The sequence below is a fragment of the Chlorocebus sabaeus genome, chromosome 22, assembly GCF_047675955.1.
Source record: "Chlorocebus sabaeus isolate Y175 chromosome 22, mChlSab1.0.hap1, whole genome shotgun sequence".
Taxonomy (NCBI): domain Eukaryota; kingdom Metazoa; phylum Chordata; class Mammalia; order Primates; family Cercopithecidae; genus Chlorocebus; species Chlorocebus sabaeus.
In genome coordinates, this window is record NC_132925.1 from 98,112,943 (window position 1) to 98,135,582 (window position 22,640).

Below are 22,640 nucleotides of genomic sequence, written 5' to 3' on the forward strand. Positions count from 1 at the left end.
CTGGAGGGATGTCCCAGCCTGCTGTAGACCACTGAGCTGCGGAAACCTCACTGAAGTGGTAGCCCCCTGAATTTTTGTGGAGTTTATTGCTCTCTCATGTATCTTACTAAGCCAAGTAAAAAGTATTCGCTGTTGATGTTTCCTCAGGTCCAACCAGTTTAATGTCATCAAAATAGCGTACAAATGGGACATTTGGTGAGATGTCAACATGTCCCAGATCTTTGCAGAGTGTTTTAAGGCTAAGGGTAGCAGAGCTAGCGTGGCTTTGAGGCAAGGCAGTGAACATGAACTGTTTGCCCTGATGAGCAACAGCAAACACATTCTGGTGGTTCTTCCAAATTGACACGGAGAAAAAAACCCTTTGCCAAGTCAATAGCACCCAAGATGCCGGGGCTATGATGATTTGCTCCAGTAGAAATGTTACATCTTAAATTGCATCTGCAGTTGGAGTCACATGTTTGCATTTTGGATGATCTGCTGTCATTCTTCAAGATCCACTACAGTCATATTCCAAGATGTTGCATAGGCTAATTAGACTATTTATGTTTAATTTTTTTCTAGTATAATCTATTCTGTTGAACAAATAGTTTAAATGGGTATGATAGATATTATCATCCCTACATATTTTTTTTGCTCTTGATACTAATTTTTATGATTTGGTTTTATGTTGATATGGCTTATTAGAGAGGGGATGTTCCAGACTTTCATTTGTCTCTTCTTACCATACTAGCCTACCTCCACAGATCAGATAGCCAATGTATGGGTTCTGCTAGTTGCTAAGTTGTCTATTCCAGTTATATATTTAGGAAGTGAAGAATAATTACAGAGTAGGTCTATACATGTGCTGGGGTCACTGTAATTTGAATTTGGGCCCAAACTTATTTATCATCTGGCCATCATAAGCTGAGAGACAATAGCTTTAATTACAAACAGAGGCATTGAATTGGATGATGAGTTTGCTGAGGATTCTGGCAGGGAGATGGAAGAGAGGAAAAATTCATTCCATGTTTATAGTACAAATTGTTTCTGCATGGGGGAGAACAACGGTTATAAATTAAAGGATGTGCACTAAACAGATAAAAATGGACTTAGAGTGGAGTGATGCAAGGAGAAAACTGTAGTGTTTTGAGTCTCTGTAAATAGCATATGGCCTCAGCAAGGAACCAGTTGTGATATTGTCCAGAATGAATTCAAATGGATGGATATCTACAATTCACATGTTATTCCAGTAGTATACTACACATGAGAATATCTGAAGTAGACACAGGCAGTGGAGTAATTCACTGATGAGCACATAGAGCTCGGTAGAACTCGAAGGGAATAAGGGTGACTCAGGGGCATTGGGATGATGGCATCTTTAAGGAGAAGCCTGAATTAAGTTAAAGCAAGGAGTGCAAATTCTTTATTTTTAAAACCTATATAACTGACTTTACACAATATAAATGGACCATTCTATCCACAATATACTACTGGAATCTTGTCTTCTACTCATACCATTTCCAGGCAGTCAGTTCTTTTCTCTTGTGTTTCTGTTTCTTCTTTTCACCTGTGCACTTGTACCTCCTAATTACCTGCTTGTCTTCCTTTTTGCATTCATTAGCTTGTCCGCTATCAGATTAATATTCCCCAAATGCCACTTTCATCAAATCATTTCTTTCCTTTAAACAATTTCCTTCCTTCAGTCTCCCTGCGATCCCTCTCTTTGTAGTTAGCACGTTTGTGCCAGCTTTTCTGGCACCCAATTCTTTTGTTCACAGGGTTGAGAAACCTCATGTCGTCCCATCAGCCCTAAAGCCCAAACTTGTCTTGTTCCCTTGCCATTTAAGGCTTGAGGTGCTGCTGAGGTTCTGCCTCCTCTCCAGTCAGCGTTTTCGTTTACATGTTCTTGGGCCCTCTCTCAATCCATTTAATCTGTACCATCACCGTTAAGAAGTTTTTGAAGGTTCTGACTGTGAATGGTACAATTTCCTGTTTTTAGGGCTAATGTGACTTTCCAATGGGACTTTCTGAAAAAGGGAAGTAAAATGCTTCAATGCAACTTGGGAATTTAAACTGGAGTTTATCTGTGTAGTTTTAGGGCTCATAATAGGGGCTTAATGTACACTCCTTGCTTTCTTCCCGCCTCAGTCTCTTCTTTGTTGGTTTCTGCTTTTCTGTTTCATGTGCTGAGCCTTCTTTTTTTCTCTTTCATCCTTGTCCTTAGGTGATTTCATCTAATCCCGTGGCTTCAAACACTGCCTATGTGCTGATATGCACTTAGATGAACTTTTCTCCACTCCAGGCTTATATTATCTTAACATATTCAATTGCATACATAAGAGGAGTTTTAAATTTAACATATACAAATCAAATATGCTTTCTAACTCCATCCCATCTCTCAGACTGAGAGTCAAAAACATTCAGTAGCGCTTAATCCAGTTACTCAGTAATAGTCAAATACATTCAGTAACACTCTATCTAGTTACTCAAACCCAAACGTCTGAGTAATCCATATTTTTTTCTTATTCATTCAATTAATAAACAAGTCATATTGGGTCTTCCTCCAAAAAGATGGTCCCCTGCTTATCTACTCCATCTAGCCTGCCCCACCCAAGGCAATAGCATCTCTTCTTTGCTCTGACACTGATCTCCTAACTGATTCCTGCTTCTAGTCGTTCAGCTCCCCCCACCCCAGTAATACGTTTTCCACACAGAAGCTGGAACTATTTGATAAAAACATCTAGCTGGGTGCAGTGGCTTATGCCTGTAATCCTAAGCACTTTGGGAGGCCAAGGCAGGTGGGTCACCTGAGGTCAGGAATTCGAGACCAGCCTGACCAACATGGTGAAACCCCGTCTCTACTAAAAATACAAAAAAATTAGCTGGGCGTGGTGGCGGGTGCCTGTAATCCCAGCTACTTGGGAGACTGAAGTACGAGAATTGCTTGAACCCGTGAGGTGGAGGTTACAATGAGCCGAGATTGTGCCACTGTACTCCAGCCTGGGCGACAGGGTGAGACTCTGTCTCAAAAAAAAAAAAAAGAAAAAAAAAAAGCAAACATCTTGTGTTTAGTTGAATTGAAGGCAATCTTGATTATATGAAAGCCTAATTTTTCAATAGAATATCTAAGAAAGAAGTATTTTTAGGGGGAAAACATGGTAATTATATAAATGTTTAAATGAATTTGATGAAATAGATGACTGTTTACCTGTTTTTGTAAATATTTATTATTGTAGTTACATGTATTTATTTATAAGTGTATATATAAGATAATGTACTGGTTTGGAAGACTGCAGTCTTGCGTTTTGTAAAATAAATGTATTCAACACCTCTTTTTAAACTGCTTTATTGAAGTGTCACCACAGCATGTTGAACATCAGTTCCTTGAGTTTCTCCTGCATCATCTGACACAGTATTCCATATGACACAGTCTTCCAGACTAGATCATCTCCTCTTCCATTTAAATGGTTTCAGAGACAACACCTTTTCTGCTTGTGTGTGATGCAGTCACTGTAAATTTTATCTAAACCAAGAGTTCTTCTTTTTATTTTATTTTTACTTGACACATAATAATTGTACATATTTATGGGGTACACTGTGATGTTTAGATATATGTATACGTTGTGTAATGATTAAATTAGGGTATAGAGCATGTCACTGCAAATGTTTATTATTTTCTTATGGTGAGAACATTAAAAAATCCTCTCTTCTGGTTATTTTGAGATACTGAAATGTACAATTTTGTAATAGTCACCCTACTGTGCAATAGAACATGAGAACTTCTTTTCCCTATCAAACTGCAATTTTGTACAAACGTTCCCTGTCCTCCCCCTTCCCACCCCCTGAGCCTCCCCAGAATGTGGGAACCAATATTCTGTTCTCTGTTTCTATGAGATCAGCTTTTTGAGATTCCACATCTGAGCGAGATCATGCAGTATTTGTCTTTCTGTGCTTGGCTTATTTCACTTAATATAATGTCCTCCAGTTCTATTCATGTTGTTGCAAATGACAAGATTTCATTCTTTTTATGGTTGAATATTATTCTTGTGTATACTTACCATATTTTCTTTATCCATTCATTGATGGACACTTAGGTTGATTCCGTATCTTTGCTTATTGTGAACAGTGCTGCAGTAAACATGGGAGTGCGAGTATGCCGTTAATATACTGAATTATTTTTCTTTGGATAAATACCCAATAGTAGGATTGCTTGATTATATGGTAGTTCTATTTTTAATTTTTGAGGACCCCCATACTGTTTTTCATAATGGCCGTACTAATTTACATTCCCTCTAACATTGTATAAAAATTCCCCTTTCTTCACATCTATGCCAGTATTTGTCATTATTATTATTGTTAATTGCCACTCTAACTGGGGTGAGGTGATACCTCATTGTGGTTTTAGTTTGCATTTCCCTGATGATTGGTGATGTTGTTGAGCATTTTAAAATATACCTGTTGGTCATTTGTATGTCTTTTGAGAAATGTTTACTCATTTGCCCATTTCTTAGCAGATTTTTTTTTTTTTTTTGCTATTGAATTGAATTCTTTGTATATTCTGTATATTAACCTCTTATCAGATGCATGGATTGTGAATATTTTCTCCCATTCCGTAGGCTGTCTGTTCGCTCTTATTTCCTTTGTTGTGCAGAAGCTTTTTAGTTTGATGCAATCTCATTTGTCTGTTTTCACTTTTGTTGCCTGCACTTTTGAGTTCCTATCCAAAAAATCATGGACCAGACCAATGAAGCACTTTCCCTGTGTTCTTCTAGCAGTTTCCTAGTTTCAGATCTTGAATTTAAGTCCATTTTGACTTCATTTTTGTGTATGGTGAGAGTGAGGGGGTCTAGAACACTCTTCTGCATGTGGATATCCTGTTTTCCCAGCTTCGTTTATTGAAGAGACTGCCATCTCCCGAAGTGTGTTCTTGGTATCTTTGTTGAAAATCAGCTGACTGTAATTGTATGAATTTACTTTTATGTTCTCCATTCTGTGTCATTGGTCTGTGTGTCTGTTTTTATGCTAGTTCCATGCTGTTTTGGTTATTAAATCTTTGTAGTGCATTTTTAAGTCTGGTAGTCTGATGCCACCAGCTTTTGTTCTTTTTTTTTTCAAAATTGATTTGGCTATTTGGGTCTTTAGTAGTTATATGCAAATTTTAGATTTTTTTTTTCTGTTTCTGTGAAGAATGTCATTGGTAATTTGATAAGGATTGCATTTAATCTGTAGATCACTTCAGGTACTATAGATGTTTTAACAATGTCAATTTTTCTAATCCATGAACATGGAGTATCTTTCCATTTACTTGTGTCCTCTTTAATTTCTTTCATCACTGTTACATAGTTTTTCTTGTAGAGGGCTTTCACCTCCTTGACTAAACATATTAACAAAAATTTGTTTTATAGCTCTTATAAATGGTATTGCTTTCTTGATTTTTTTCAGATAGTTTGCTATTGATATATAGAAATGCTTTACTGAATTCACTTACTATTTGTAAGAGTTTTTTGGTGGAGTCTTTAGGATTTTCTATGGCTTCAAGATTATACCATTTGCAAGCAGTGACAATTGAACTCCCCCCTTTTTAAATTTTTTTTTTCAGTTTGGATGCCCTTTCTTTCTCTTGCCTATGTTGAATAAAAGTGGTGAAAGTGGGTATCCTTGATTTGTTCTAAATTTAGAGGAAAAGCTTTCCATTTATTTTTTTTCCTATTCATGTATTATGTTAGCTGTGGGTTTGTTATATATGGCCATTATTGTGTTGAGGTACAAACATTCCTTCTATATCTAATTTGTTGAGAGTTTTTATTTTGAAGGATGTTGACTTTTATCAAGTTTTTTCCCAGCATGCATTGAAATCATATGGTTTTTGTTCTCAATTTTGTTAATGTGATGAATCACATTTATTGATTTGCATATGTTGAACCGTCCTCGCATCCCTGGGATGAATTATATATACCTGATTATGGTGAATGATTTTTCCTCAGGGATATTGGCCTGTAGTTTCCTTCTCTGGTTTTCATATTACGGTGATACTGGTCTTGTAGAATGAATTTGAAAGACTTACTCGTCTTCAATTTTTGGAGTACTTTGAAAAGGATTAGTGTTAGTTCTTTAAATGTTTGGTAGTATTCAGCAGTGAAGCCATCAGGCTCTAGGCTTTTCTTTGATGGAAGACTTTATTATTGATTCATTCTTATTACTTATTACTCATTAATGGTCTCTTCAGACTTTTTCTTTTTTTTTTTTTGAGATGGAGTCTCACTCTGTCGCCCAGGCTGGAGTGCACTGGCACTATCTCAGCTCGCTGCAAGCTCCGCCTCCCGGGTTCATGCCATTCTGCTGCCTCAGCCTCCCAAGTAGCTGGGACTACAGGCACCCGCCACCACGCCTGTCCAATTTTTTTGTATTTTTAGTAGAGACGGGGTTTCACTGTGTTAGCCAGGATGATCTCGATCTCCTGACCTCGTGATCCACCCGCCTCGGCCTCCCGAAGTGCTGGGATTACAGGCGTGAGCCACCACGCCTGGCCAGACTTTTTATTTCTTCACGATTCAATTTTGATAGACTGTATGTGTTGAGGCATTTGTCCATTTTTGATAGATTTTTCAACTTTTTGGTGTATAGTTGTTCATAATAGTCTTATGATTCTTTTTAGTCTGTGACATCCATTGTAATATCTGCTTTTTATCTCTGAATTTATTTGAATGTTCTCTCTTTTTTTCTTAGTCTACCTAAAGGTTTGTTATATTTTCAAAGAACCAACTCTATTTTGCTGACCTTTTGTACTTTTAAAAAGTCTCCATTTCATTTATTTCTGCTCTGACTTATGTTACTTCTTTCCTTCTACTAATGTTGGGTTTAGTTTGTTGTAGTTTTTCTAGTTCCTTGGTGTATAATGTTAGGTTGTTTGAGATTTTTCTTATTTTTTGATGTGAGCATTTATTGCTATAAACTTCCCTCTTAGAAGTGCTTTTGTTGTATCCCATAGGTTTTAGTACATTGTGTTTCTATTTTTATTTGTATCAGATAATTTTTAAATTAAAAAAATTCTTCCTTGACCCTTCTGTTGTCCAAAAGTATATTGTTTAATTTCCATGTATTTGTATAGCTTGCAGAGTTTCTCCTGTTATTTTTAGTTTTATTTCATTATAGTCAGAAAAGATACTTAATATAATTTTGAAAATCTGTCTTATGACGTTGGTTGTGTTGGGTTTGTTGGTGTTGGGTAGGTGCAGTAGTGTAGTCTTTTTTTGTACAGTTGTTTCAGCTATAGTCAGTATTAATAATGCCTGTGAGTACCTCAGTGGCTTGGGCTGCAGGAGTTTGTGCAACTGGTCTACCAGCTTGGGCTGCTTCCCTGAGGGCAGGGTGGCAGGCTGTCTCATGCACTACACCAAGGGAGTGCAGGGCTGGTTGACTGGCAGCTCAGCTGCTCCCCACCTCCGGAGTTGGAAGTAACAAGCTGTCTCTCGTGCCATGCCAAGAGGGAATGGAACTTGATGAATGGTAGATCAGGCATTGTTCCTTTGGGAGCAGGTTGGCAGGCCTGTTTGCTCCAAGGGGCTGCAGGACTGTTGAGTATGGTGGAGCCTTTGGGGTGGGGAGATACAGTGGCTGTTGGGTCCTGGGGAAGGACACACTCTAGCAGTGGCTCCAGTGTGAAGATGGCATTATGCAGTAGCAGCTTGGGTCAGGGGGAAAATAGGGCACAATGTCGGCTTCTTCTCTGACACAGTGCAGCCGTGTGAACTCCTGGTAGCTTCCTGAACTGCAATTGGTCCATGAGGAGTGCAAGATTCTTCAGCAACAAAAACTGCAGGTTTTCATGACATTAGTAGGAGCTACTGGGGGATCCTTGCTTTACCTTTTTCTTGTAGGGGGAGTTTCCTCATGATTCTGAGTTGATCCCAACTGGGGAGACAGGGTGGCAGAGAGCAGGGTATTTGGATTCCTTCTCAATGCAGCCATCCTGAGTCTTCACGTTCCACGGTGTCTCTGCCACTCCCCTGCTGTACTTCAGTGTTCTCCTTCAGATACTCTAGTCAAAATGGAGTTATTTAATCACTGTTTTGGTCTTTTTTTTTGTGGGAGTTGGGATCATGAGTATCAGGCCTGATACTCATGAGACTGAAGGCCAAGATGGTGACATCAGTGTAAAACTACAAGTTCTTATTTAACATCAGACAGTCATTGTAGGCATTGTGTGTTGGTTTATAAACCATATAGTTTGCTGTGATTATGTATCAAGTGGGTATACATTATATATGTGTATACATATATGCTGTGGAGATATATATATATATATATATATCTTTTCATTTTTGTTTTATTTATAATAGGAATGTTTGTCTGAATAACCTAATTCACATTTACCAGAAACTAGAAGTCTACTGTCTTCCTTCTTGAAGTGCTTTCTTACTTGACACCCAGGGCAGTTTTTTTGGGTTTTCTCCACCCTTCACTAGTCACTCTTCCTTAGTTTCCTCTCTCATCATCTCAGCCTTTGTAGTAGTTCCATGACTCAGTCCTTGGACATTCACTCCCCAGGCGATCTCCTTTAATCTGATGGCTTCTAGAGTTTTGATATTTGTCCCTCAGACCTCCAAATTTGATCTGCAGTGTTGGAGGTGGTGCTTATAGCAGGTGTCTGGGTCATGAGGATGGATCCCTTATAAATGGCTTGGGGCTGTCCTTGCTCTGTTAGTTCTCACCAGAGCTGGTTGTTAAAAAGAGCCTTCTACCTGCCCCCTCTCTTGCTTCCTCTCTTTCCATGTGATCACTGCACACCCTGGCACCCCTTTGCCTTCCACCATGAGTGGAAGCAACCTGGGATCCCGCCAGATGCAGCTGCCGAATCTCGAACTTTTACAGACATCAGAATCATGAGCCAAATACACATTGTTTTCTTTATAAATTACCCAACCCTATGCATTGCTTTATAGCAACACAGATTGACCAAGACAATTGCCTTAAATACCATCCATCCATGGCCTGCTCTCAGATTAATGTCATCAACCCAAACCTTTTCTATGAACTCACACTCGTATACCAATTCTCCATGTGCTACTGAAACTTTAATGTCTGATAATGATTTTTCTGCTCCAGACTTGCTATTCTAGCAGTTTTTACCTATATTAGTAAATGGTGGCTCTGTTATTCCAATTGCTTAGTTGCATAGCATTATTCTTGACTTCTCTTTTTTACATCTCATATCCAATCAACAGCAAATCTAATTATTTGTACTATGAAAAGATATCCATAATCTCATCAATTCACACCATTTCTTCACTACCACACTAACCAAAGCCACCATGACTTCTCATTCGAACTGTTACAATTGCTTCTCAACTGGTCTTCCTTCTTACATTTCCACAGTCTATCTTACTCACAGTACCCAGAATGCTATTTTTTTTAGCCACATATCAGATCATGCCACTCTTTCTCCTTGAGAGTAAAATGCAAGCTTCTTACATTGGCATACAATCCCTTACATGATTTGGAGCCTGGGTACCTTTCTGATCTTTTCTTACACTGTGCTATAGCTACACAAGTGCACAGCAAGCATGTGTTTGCCTTTGGGATGTTGCATGTGGCTTAACAATTATTTGGAATGTTTTGTTCGCATTGCTTGCTTGCTTTACCGCTTGTGGTCTCCGCTTCAATGACATCCTGTCGAGAGATTTTCTCTGGCAAGTGACTAGTTTTCTTACTCTTCTTTAATTTTCTCCATAGTATGTGTCACCACCTAAGCTATTTTCTGGTTGCTTATTTGCTGTCTGTTTCACTGCACTTGAATATACACTCCATGGGTTGTATCTACATCAACTAGAAAAATACTTAGCACATAGTAGACACGGTAAATGTTTATTGAATGAATAAACTGATGTCATCTTCCTTGTACTCATTGAACTCATTTTGCTGTAGACATTGTACTGGTATAGATATTAGGTATAGGATTTGCTGAGTTTGGCCTCAGAATCACGGAGGTATTGCAGGAGGTCTTAATAGAAGGCTGATCAGAGTTACCTAAAGGTAGATGTATGTGCAATGAGCGTAGGATTCCTGTGGTGATGCGAGCAAGAAAATTGTGGTCAGATTAGAGGGAATGAATCAGAGAGATAAATGGAGAGAAATGCAGGGGTTGGAGTGACAGTAGTTTGGGAAATGGGTATGTCCTGGGGAGAAATAATACTGTTAAAGATAGTTGGCTGGGTGCAGTGGCTCATGCCTGTAATCCCAGAACTTTGGGAGGCAGAAGTGGGCAGATCATTTTAGGTCAGGAGTTCGAGATCAGCCTGGCCAACATGGTGAAACCCCATTTCTATTAAAAATACCAAAATTAAATGAAACAAATAAAACAAAAATACAAAAATTAGCCTGGCATGGTGGCACACACTTGTAATCACAGCTACAAGGTGATCCAGGAGAATCACTTGAACCCAAGAGGCAGAGGTTGCAGTGAGCTGAGATCATGCAGACGCATTCCAGCCTGGGCAACGGAGTGAGACTCTATCTCAAAAAGAAAAAAAAAAAAAAAAGATAGTAAGGGACACAAAGAAGAATTGATCTGATCTTGTTTATTTGGATTTCTTTTCAGTGTGTTATCTTTTTAACTTGATATGCCCTTGTAGAACACTGAGGAAATATCATTTGCTGCCTTTTGTAGAACGCCTGTGAAGTATTTGTGGACACTATGCTCAAATGTTTCCACATTTTATCTCCTTTATAGAATGTGAATTCTTTTAGAAAATAATGTTCTCTTGTCAGTAAAGTCAATTTATTCTACTGTAGCCATGAAAACACATCTTGTAATGGGGAGGCAATGGGGAGAACATGAAGAAATGGAGCATCATTCTAGAGTTAGTTTTAAACTGTTATGGATCCCATTAGTCTTTTATTTCCCCCAGCAGATGTAATGGATATTTTCTTATGTATTAACTGTCTGTACTAGTGTTTGAAAATGATTTGAATAGTTTTTGCCTTAAGTGAAAGATATTTCAAACCATGGTAGTTAAGCAACACATTATCCAATTTTATAATGGATAATTTAAACTTTAGAGAAAAATTGATTCCTTATAGACAAGTGTGAATTTGCTTTTTTTATACTCTGTAAATTTGGAGGATTTCATTTGGATTCCCTGACTGCCAGAAGAAAAACATTTCTATTTTCTCTGTTTTCTGTTTCTGGGGTAGCTGTTATTGATATAGAGGATTTCCCAAAACAAGGAGAGAAGCTCATTTTTGAGTCATCTCAGTCTCTGGATTAAGATGATCTAGATTGTTTGGTGTTTTAGCTGCCTTCCAGAAGGAAATGCAAATCCTGTCTGGAGAAGTCTAACCGTAACCCTAGGCCTCAGAATATCTCCCTAGTTTTCAGGTATAGAGTCTAATACTCAATAGAAAGTAATCAGACCTACGAGGAGACAAGATGATATGAATAAAAGCGATAAAATCAACAAGAGAGACAGTATCCATAGGGAATACAGGCAATGGAGTTATCAGATACAGACTTTAAAGTAACTGTGATTAATATAGTCAAGGAATTTGAAAGATTAAGGATTTCAGTGGAGAACTGGAACTATTAAAAAAAACCCAAATGGATATTCTAGAACTGAAAAATACAATAATTAAAAGTAAGAACTCAGTGGATTTGGTTAACAGATTAGACTCTACAAAGCAGAGAAATACTATCTGGGAGAAGTCTGAGGTCAGTATAGAGAGACAAAAGTATAGAAGACATGAAGAAGAGTAGGAGAGGTACAGAGGAAAACAGTGAGAAAACAGTGGGTTTTATAATAAATGGTAATAGATAAGTTGGATATCAATATAGGAAAGAAATAAAAACTTTACTCCTAAGCTGTGCTGCGCTGTACCAAAGATCAATACAGATAGATTTTATGATTTTCTGTTTAAATTCGTAAAGGTAAAGCAGTAGAGCTTCTGGTAGATAGCATATGAAAATATCTTCATGACTTTTGTGTAGACTGAATTTTTTTTAACAGAACACAGAAGCATTGTCAGAAAGGAAAATATTGATAAAATTAGGCTACCTTAAAATTATGGTTCATTCAAAGACATTAGAAGAGTAAAAAGATAAGCCATAGAGTAAGAGACATATATAATCGACATGTATAATCAATAGTGGTCTCTTAACAGAAATATATACAGACTTACTTCATCAAGGAAAAGAGGACAGATAACACAATAGAAAAATGAGCACAAGACTTGCACAAACTCTTTACAAAACTGGTTATCTCCAGATGGCCAGTTAACACCTGAAAAGATGCTTAACCTGACTAGTCATCAGGAAAATTTAGTTTAATCACAATAAGTTACCAACATATACCCACTAGAATGGCTGTGATTAAAAAGCCTGATAATGTACGGTTTTGGCAAGGATGTAGAAAAACTGGAATTTTTTTTTTTTTGCAAGCTCCACCTCCCGGGTTCACACCATTCTCCTGCCTCAGCCTCCTGAGTAGCTGGGACTACAGGCGCCCACCACCACGCCCAGCTAATTTTTTGTATTTTCAGTAGAGATGGGGTTTCATCATGGTAGCCACGATGGTCTCTATCTCCTGACCTTGAGATCTGTCTGCCTCGGCCTCCCAAAATGCTGGGATTACAGGCATGAACTACCGCGCCCGGCCGAAAAACTGGAATTCTTATATGTACCTGTTGGAGTATAAATTGATATAATGATGACTTTAGAAAACTGATCATCAGTGTGTATGAAACTGAATCGAGGCATGCTTTGTGACCCAGCAATTTTACTTCCAAGGATACAGATATATCCAACAGAAATGTTTACATACATCCAGCATAAGTGGTGCTTAGCCCTGTTCATTAGTTGAAATAGCCCAAATGTTCATCCACAACAAAATGGATAAGTAAATTACGGTATATTCACATACTGGAACACTACACAGCAACGAAAAAGAATGTAGATGAATACCAGCAGGCATCAATGTAGAGCAGACAAGCCAGGCTTTCAGCTATTTGGTAATGTTTGATCTCCTTATGATTAGGAGTTGAAGGAATGACAGCCTATTTTAGAAGTTCTCAGTGTGTCGGTGAATTTTGATTTTGAGCTTTACACTAAGATCATCTGTACAGGCATTTTTAATGTGAACTTTAGCATGAATGTCTCTGGCTATTTCTCTTGGGCTGTTTAGTTTTGCCAAAGAAGAGCACATTCAGAGTGTTCCAGTCACATGCTTGGAAGGAAATGACTGGGCTACCAGAGTCCCAGGAGTCCACTGGGCTAAGGGAGCTGAAGTTTCAGTATCTACTGTGCATAAATTCACTTAGTCTCTCTGTTTGCAGTTTGGTAGTCCTGTCTTCAACTTGGTCTGCTATTTCTCAGTCTAGATGGTTTTTATTTTCTCTAGAGAATAAATGTTCAGACTTTTGCCGGGGTGCAAGCCTAGTGGCAGTTACCTACATATATTGGCCAGAGGAGATAATTTAAGGTTCAAACTGCTTTTTAATCAGATTTTGCCCAATATTTGATCTTTTACCCCTCTTTCCTCACTTTTGGTTTTAGAAGTACCTTTTCAACACGTAGTACCAGAGAAGTGCTCGTCCACTTGGAAAAGCAATGGAATTAGATTCCCACCTCAACCCACATGATCAATCACTTTCCAGTGGGCTGAGGACTTCACTGTGAAAGATAAGAGGAGGAGGAGAAACAAGAAGAAGGAAGAAAGAGGATAAAGAAGGGGACAAAGAGGAAGAAGATAAAAGATCCAGACCGTATAATTAATGTCTCCAAATCAGTAACAAAAGATCAACAACCCAATGGGAGAATGAGCAAAAGACCTGAACAGGCATTTCAGAAACAGGCATTTTCAGGCACTTACTGTTCATATTTCCTCATTTTCCTCAGAAATTCTCAATGTCATTAATAGTTATGAAAATTCAAATTAAGACTAAAGGTACCACTTTAGACTCCATAAATAGATGAGCAGAAATTAAATCTGATATCAGTAGGTATTGGTGAGGTTGTAACTTAGAGGGAACACATACGCTACTGGTGGGAATAAATTGGGACAGCCACTTTGGAAACCAGTTTGGCAGTGTCCTGAAGTTGCATATTTGAGTTTCCATTCCTATATATGTACCCTAGCACCTCTTGCACATGTGTACCAGGAGACAGAGGCAACAGTATTTCTCAAGCATTGCTTTTTGAGAAGAAAAGCTGAAAGCACCCGTCATGTCTTTTAGTAGGATGATGAGTAAATAAATGGTTATATATTCTGCATGTTTAATGAAGACAAAACTATTTCCTTAAAGAAAATGTTTCTATTCTTCCTATATCAAAAGGAGTAGAACTATTTTAATGGCATCAAATTCTATCTCATCTCTGAAGAGATGTCAGGCTCTATTTTATTTTATTTTATTTTATTTATATTTTGAGATGGAGTTTCTCTCTTATTGCTCAGGGTGGGGTGCAATGGCGTGATCTCGGCTCACTGCAACCTCTGCCTCCCAGGTTCTAGAGATTCTCCTGCTTCAGCCTCCCAAGTAACTGGGATTACAGACATGCACCATCACACCCAGCTAATTTTTGTATTTTTTTAGTAGAGACGGGGTTTCTCCATGTTGGTCAGCCTGGTCTCGAACTCCCGACCTCAGGTGATCCGCCCGCCATGGCCTCCCAAAGTGCTGGGATTACAGGCATGAGCCACCGTGCCCGGCCTCTCTTTCATTTTAATAAGTTGAAGCAGTTCTTCAAAATGCAGGGGAAGTGGGGCAGGACTTTTGAGCATGGTGATTCGTGATTCAGAGAATGGGATGGAAGGCAGAGTGTTAGCCTTCTCTGGGGATTTTCTCTTAAGATTTGTGTACTCAAGAAAGCAGTATCCCAGGTTTGGTGATGTGGATAATAGTAGCTACTGTTTCTTGAGTATTTACCAATTCATTTACATCCTCACAGCAGTAGTAAGGCAGGTATTATCCCATTTTTTAAATTAGAAAACTGAAGTTTGTAAGAGTTTAATTTGTACAAGATCACACTGTCAGAAAGTACAACAGGTGAGAATTGCTTCCAGATTTGGTTGACATCTCTGTTTCAATATTGTCAAGGTAAAAGATTTGACCCTGCTGAAAGAAAGAATTTAGGAATCTTAATGGACACAAACCACAATTAAGTTTTGGGGTACTGCTGGAGTACTGTTGGTTTACTTCTTTTGTAAAGTCAGCCTGACACTTGACACTGTGAGAAAGCATAAATCTTGCAGATTGGGCTGCCTGTTTGCCTTGCACTCATCATTTATTATTTGGTAGGGCATCCTGGGAAATTGAACATTATATCTCCTAAAACATGTTTTAAAAAGGCTTTGTGGGACAACAGTATTACTTAATATTTAAAAACATTGGCTGAGCATGGTGGCTCACACCTTGTAATCCCAGCACTTTGGGAGGCTGAGGCGGGTGGATCACAAGGTCAGGAGTTGAAGACCAGCCTCACCAAGATGGTGAAACCCAATCTCTACTAAAAATACAAAAATTAGCTGTGTGCAGTGGCAGATGCGTGTAATCTCAGCTACTCTGGAGGCTGAGGCAGGAGAATCACTTGAACTTGTGTGGCAGAGGTTGCAGTGAGCCAAGATTGTGCCACTGCATGCACTCCAACATGGGCGACAGAGTGAGATTCCGTCTCCAAAAAAAAAAAAAATGTGTATATATATGTGTGTGTGTATATACATATACATATACATACACACATATACATATACATACATACATTAAAAACTTTGAGTAGGTAATGCATACTCATGGTTCAAAAACCAAAAAAAAAAAAAAAAAAAAAAAAATCAAAGCGAAAAATTTCTCATCTATGCTTCATTACCCTAGATTACCACCATGCAAAATTAAGCATCATTATTAGCTTATTTATTGCTCTGGATTTTAAAAAAATCTAAGCAAATATGAATATGGATTATTTCCCTCCCTTTATAAGCAAAAGTTCCCTATTTTGAACTTTGCTTATTTTCTTAAAAACATATATTGTAGCTTTTTCATATAGTGTATAAAGAGCTGCTGCTTTTTGACAGCTGCATTCTAATTATGTACCATATTTTGTTTAACTAGTCCCCTTTTGCTAAATATTTCCCACCCCAATTTTTTGACGTTATAAATAGCAAACTGTGTATGTGTCATATCATATGTGTACAAGTATATCTATAGAATACTTTGTTCCTAGAGATGAAATTACTAGATTATTAATTTTCAAATTATTGGCAGCTCACTCTGCCTGGGATTTATACTCGATTACATTTCCAGCAGCAATGTACTGGAGTATCAGTATCTTCAGAGTCTTGATGGCAGTCTTGTCAGATTTTCTGAGTTTTGGCCCCATGAGGTAAAAATAGATGTCATTTTATGTATATTTATTTTATTGGGAGTGAAACGGAATATCTTTTTCTTGAACCATTTATATTTTCTTCTATGTGTACTGCCTTTTCCTAGTCCTTGTTCATTTGTTCCTCTTCTTTTGTTAGTCTTTTTCTAATTATTATCTGGGGGCATATGTGTGTGTATACACATGTAATATTAACATTTTGTGATATGAAATGGAAATATTTTTCTCCAGTTGGTCTTTTTGCTTCTGGTATTTTTTTCCAGGTGGAAGTTTTTTATTTTTTTTTGACTTTTTATATGCGGTATAAATTTTAAGCAAACACACATTAAATAGCAGGATTAAGAAATGGGCCTTGGGAATAATGAGAAGGAATTGCTGTAGAGAACTAGATAGAACTTTATGGCAGTTTCAACAGCAATATTTACCTATTCAGCCAATATGTATTGAACACTAAATTAGAGTTAAGAACTGTGCACAGAAGTGGAAGGGTGTGGTGAGAATAATCAGATATAGTCCTTGCCCTTAGGTATTTTTAAGTTTACTGGGATGACAAACATTATCAAATAATTAAAAATATACTATAAAATTGCAGTTGGGTAATCCTTCCATGCTATGAGACAGTACCGTAGTGGGCTTTAATTTAAGGAAGTCATTGGAGATTACAGTGAGTTATGAAACATGCATATTAATTTATTGGCAAAGGGGGAAGAGAAGAGCCATCTAGGCAGAGGCAGTAGCTTCTTTCATGGGGAGGTACTGTATTTAAGAGACAGAGAACCCAGTGTGACAGGAGGGAGAGAAAGCAAGACAAAACTGGAGAGGTAATTGGGGGTCAGGCCATGAAGGTCATGATAGGGAGTTTTAAGAACTCCTATGTGAAGAGCAATGAGATGCCATGGAAGGATTTTAAATAGGGGAGTGACCTGATGGACAAGATTAGTTTAGATGTAGAGTGTGCAAGGATTAGAGTGGCAGAGTAGAAGCAGATGGACTAGTTAGCTAGAAGGTATTGTAATAGTCCAGGAGAAGGAAGTATGGTAGCTTGCTATTGGTTTGGAGTGGAGAAGTGAAAGAGTTGGAAGAATATTCAATGATTGACTTAATATGGGAAGTGAGAGAAAGGGAGGTGTTAAGGATGACTCTCCTAGTTTTCTGGTTTGTTTAATAAGGTAGAGAGTGATACTATACAGTGGGATATTGTGCTCTGGAAGACAACCAGGTTTGGTGAGATGATGATTTTTATTTTGGATATATAGAGTTTGAAGTCCCTTTAAGACAAATAAAATCAGATGTCAAGTCAGCAGTTGAATATATTGGTATGTAACTTAGAGATCAGGTTTGAGCTGCAGATATGTAATTGGAAGATATCTGTATAGATAAGTGGTAATTTAAATCATTGGTAGGAATGAGATAGCCTGGGTTAAACAGGTAGAAAGAGGATAGTTGTGGGCCTAGAAGTCAGTCTTGATAGACTTCAGCATTTAAGAGCATGAACCAGCAAAAGACAGAGAAGGAACAACCAGAGAAACTGGAGAAGAAAGCTAATAAAGGATGATGTTATGGTAGAGGAACAGCAGGAGTGGCAACAGTGTTGAATGCCGTTGACTTGTATAGGTGAAGGCAGATGAAGGCCCATTGGATTTGATGTCATGTGACTTTAGAGATAGTGACGACGGAGAAAGCCGGATTGAAGGCGACTGAGGAACAAGTAGATTGAACAGTAATTATGGCTGTAGCCATGTAATTGGTGACTAGAACAGAAAATGCTAACTGGCTGATACAGAATCAAGGCTAACTTCCTGATTTGTGTTCATCTTCACATGATGAGGTCCAAATAGTAATACATGGAAACACAAATGCATGAATAAATCTATTGAGAGAGCCACATAAATGCTAAGTATCAAGATTTCAATACATCTTATATATATGTGTGTATTATATATAAAACTCCAATTTACAATGGAGATTGGTTGGAAGTTCTTCCTGAGAAGTAAAAGTTGGGTGGATGGGTGAGAATAATAGAAATGGATAGATGGATGATGGTAACCAGGGAGATTGCCTTACAGGGCCTTTTGCATGGTGAAATCAGTGGACTTGCTGCACTGTAGGGGGTTGTGGGGAATGGGAACTTAAGAAAATGACTAGCAGGTCCAGCAAAGGGGAGAAAATGTGGAGAGGACCTAAAAGTTTGTAGTAACACCTTAAATGTCTAAGGTGATGGTTCAGTAGACTCCCTGGTTCTGGGTTGAAGTGATTGGTTCAGAAATGAATGTTTAAAGAATGCCAATAGTTTGAAAGAAGAAATAAGTTAGCTTTAAAAGGCAGGTATCTGCCAAAGAGAACATAAAACTTCATGCAATAAGATGACTGGTGTTTGTGTAAATGTTTTCAGTTGATTAGAATTTTAGGGTGTATCAAATGTACTTGTTTGGAATAACTGGACATGTTTGTATTAAATTTAGTGTAGCCTGCTTTTTTTTTTTTTTTTTCCTTGTCTCTTGGTCTTTTTTATTCCCATGTTAGGTTGACTGGGAAAAAGAGACTCTCTTCTTTATTTAATATGGGTGCATTAAACCTTTGGGGATCCTAAGCTCTCTCTTCAATATGTATAGACACTTCAAAAGCCTGAATAAAATAATGTGGTCCTAAAAAGTGATTTCTTTACCACCTTTTTGCTAGAATATAATCCATAGTCAGAGATAATGAATAATGCCAGATAATGGACTCTTATCAAGTAAGGCATGCCACTAGGTTCTTACACTAACTCTACAAATATTTTCCCGGAAAAAATATTTTATATGAGGAAAAATCTTCTAGTCATGCTGTTTTGTTGCCCTTGTTTAGTAAGAGAACAATAACATCGTCTGCTGTGTAGGTTTTTTCTTTTGACAAGCTTGAGGGGCCATGCACTTTAATGTATAATTAAAAAGAATATATATATGTATATCATATATATATGATTAAAATAGAAGAAGCATGCCTGGGAACTTGTGGTTTAAGAAAACTGCAGAATGTTTTTAAAAAGCAAATGCAAATTTAAATGAAATAAATGCTAACTAATTGTAGGCACTGGGAAAATGCCTCAAAACTTTTTTTGTAATAAAGATACTAAATATATCCTGGTAGGCTTATAGAACTACGGGACCATTTTGTGGGGCATTTGCCTTCATTAGCCATCTATCATAATATCCACCCTATTTGACATTGATATACTATCACTATGCTGAAAATAATGTTGCAATATCAGGTTCACACTGACATCTCACAGTCCTTAAGATGCCCTGTTGGTCTCCCTCATGACCTTATTCCAAACAAAGAGACAACTGGCTCCTTTGGTGCTTCCACATTTAATGCATAACTCCATCTCTGGAAGAAATAAGCGGGGACTACAGGGTGAATTCAAACATATTACTGTAGATTTCCCACAATGTTGTGAGATTTTGGGCTTTTACCATCAAGCTTTAGCAATTGTTTAAAGGCATTTAGTAAGACAGATCCTTATGCCTGAAACAGTTTCCTACCTCACTTGTCTTAGTCTTCCAGAGGAAGGAGGATTTGTTTGTTAGTTTGTTTGTTTGTAGAGAACTTATTATCTCTAAGAGAAAGCCCGATTTCTTGAATTTCTTCCCATTTGGATCAGAGAATAATATTTTGAGATATTTACAGTGATGTTCCCCAGATTGAAAAATACAACTTATAAATGGGTTGTGATACTGATTTAATAGGTCTAGACAAGCAATTATGATTAAAACACAAAATATAGCAGGTTAAGAGTGACCCAACTATATCAGAATAGAGGATATCAGTCTTCATTGCATAGTAAAGGTCTTCATTTCAATTACATATATATGTAAGCATATGAATATGTTTACTGGGCCATGGTGGAAAAAATATATTTTTAAAAATGAATTTTGATGAAAAATACTTGAAAAAAGTAGTCATGTATAAAAATATAATTTCATAAATGTTATGCTTTACAAAAGGTTCAATGACTCAACTCAAGGAAATTGCCATCTTTATGGATAGGAGCACATCTACGTAGCAAGAGAGTTGTAAATATTAATTTCCTATCTAGAAAGAGTCTGATACACCAAAGAGTGTTGTCAAAGTTAACAATAAGGGGAAAAGAAAATATGCCATTATTCAGAATACATACTCCTCAGTCTCCTAAAAGCCTATTGGTTACAAAAGTGTTGTTTAGGATCTCAGAAAGAGAGTTTGTTTTAGATGAAACACATTCTGTTGTAGGCATCTAAAGAGTGACCAGGAGTGACAGACAGTCAAAAAAGTTTTCTACTTTCTCAAACAAGAATTTAAACTGTCAGTGGTTCACTGAGTGATTATTTTCATGTCTTGTCCATTTTTCCTTTGCAATCTTGTTTTTATGTAATGAAAGCTTTAAACATTCTATAGAATTCTTTTTATTTTGAGGACACAAAAGAAAGCTTAGGGCATTTACCCTTCTGAAATAACTTCAAAATATATCTTCCTCCTCCATGGTCACCCTATGTTTTTTTTTTTTTTTTTTTTTTTTGAAATTTGGACAGTTTCTTAGAATTGCTCAGCATCCCATGCACTGTCAGGGGGCATCAATCAGCCCCTTTCATCATGGGTGGCTCCTTTGCATAGCTGGAGACTTCACCAAATTATCTATTGCTAACAATATACCAAAAACAGTTTTCACATGAAACTCGTCTTTATGCAAATTCTGTTATCTGATAGAGAAATGATTACTGATGTGGGGCATGAATTCATTCATGTATGCACTGCATATAAAATAAAATATTTTAATATAAATTTAAAGAAAAATAAAAATGGCATCTATTTTCCATGTTAGCATTTATATAACAGCTTTCTACATTCAAATAAAGTCATATATCTTGATAGTTTAAAAAAAAAAAAAAGGGCAGGTATCATAAAACTAGTAGAGAAAGAGACATGTAAAATCCAGATATTTAGATATTGTCTGTCATCTGTATAACCCAATGTTAAAATGAAACATTTTCTTTGGATTTCTGTACACAGTTTACTGAGAGAATTGAAATTCATATGAATTATCTAGGTTCCCAAGCAAATTGAATACTAATGATATACAAATGTGCAGTTAACTTGTGGCTTTACTTTGAACCTTTGAAACATAAAGAGCCCTCTTCTGTCCAGATATCTCTTTGTCTTTCATTTATCACCTGGTGAATATTGTTTGTTTCTATTGGCCAAGGCAAATGAAATCAGGACCTTAGCAGAGAGATTTGAAGTTGCTTTGTTTTCTTTCTCCATAAATGTTTTGAGTTTTCTGAGGCAAAAATTGTGCCCGACAAGTTGCTACAAATCTAAATGTCAATGTGATTGGGAGGGTGCCCTCTGGAAACACTTGCCTTGGCGGCATTTTTGGACCTTATCATGAGAGGTAATCTTTGCACTTTCCTGTATGTAGACTGGTGATGTACATCGAGAGAGACAGCAGAAAGACCACTCCAGGCAAGGAGCAGCAAAGTGGCAATGAATACCTGTCCAAATGTCTGGATCTTCTCATCCGTCACATCGTGCAGGAGCTGCCACGAATCCTGGGTAAATTGGAGTCTCGTCCTCAGGCCCCCTTCCTGCTTACCTTTCTAAGACTTGGCTTTTAGGCATCAGTTCTTTTTTATTCTTACTTGTCTGTTCTTGAAGGCAAATGCAGAGACAATTTTTCACGAATATGTAGTTTCAAGATTTAAATTTGCTTTATCTGTTTTTGTAATTATTTTGCATCAATGACGTGATGAGGCATGATGAGACAATGTCACATTAAGGTGTGATCTGAGGTAAACTGGCGATTTTAGAAAATATACAAAAGAAAAGTGGTTTAATTCCTTAAAATTGGACTTATGCTAGTATTTGGGGGTAACTTTTCTTTTTTGCCTAAATCAGAAGGAAAGAATTGTCTCTTGAAATTAGAGCACGAATTTATTTATTGTTTAAAAAAACTTCAAAAATGCTTAGATTTTATTTTTTTCCCTTGCTGAAACAAGATTTTCTTTTATTTGTACAAATTTATTGGGTATATGAGAAATTTTGTTGTATGTATAAAATGCATAGTGATCACGCCAGGGTATTTAGGGTGTCGGTCACCCACCTACAATACATTTTTGTTAACTATAGGCACCTTGCTCTGCTATCAAACATTGAATTTATTTCTTCTATTTTACTGTATGTTCATACCCTTTCACCCACTTTTCTTCCTTATCCCTCCACACCCACTCACCCTTCTCAGCCTGTATTATTTATCTTTTCATTTTCTACTGCCATATAATCA

The 22,640-nt window shown here is 37.3% G+C and overlaps 1 protein-coding gene across 10 annotated transcripts in view; it reads left to right on the forward strand.

The window, feature by feature from the left end:
* ULK4 (unc-51 like kinase 4) overlaps positions 1 to 22,640 on the forward strand; it is a 702,682-nt gene that overhangs the window by 202,367 nt on the left and 477,675 nt on the right. For all 10 annotated transcript variants that reach the window (XR_012090659.1, XM_073010314.1, XM_073010313.1 and 7 more), the window contains one exon: positions 21,780 to 21,913. Coding sequence is in view for 9 of the 10 variants with exons in the window: in XM_073010314.1 (XP_072866415.1) it covers positions 21,780 to 21,913 (134 nt within the window). In the remaining variant the exon portion in view is untranslated. The remainder of the gene's footprint in view (positions 1 to 21,779; positions 21,914 to 22,640) is intronic.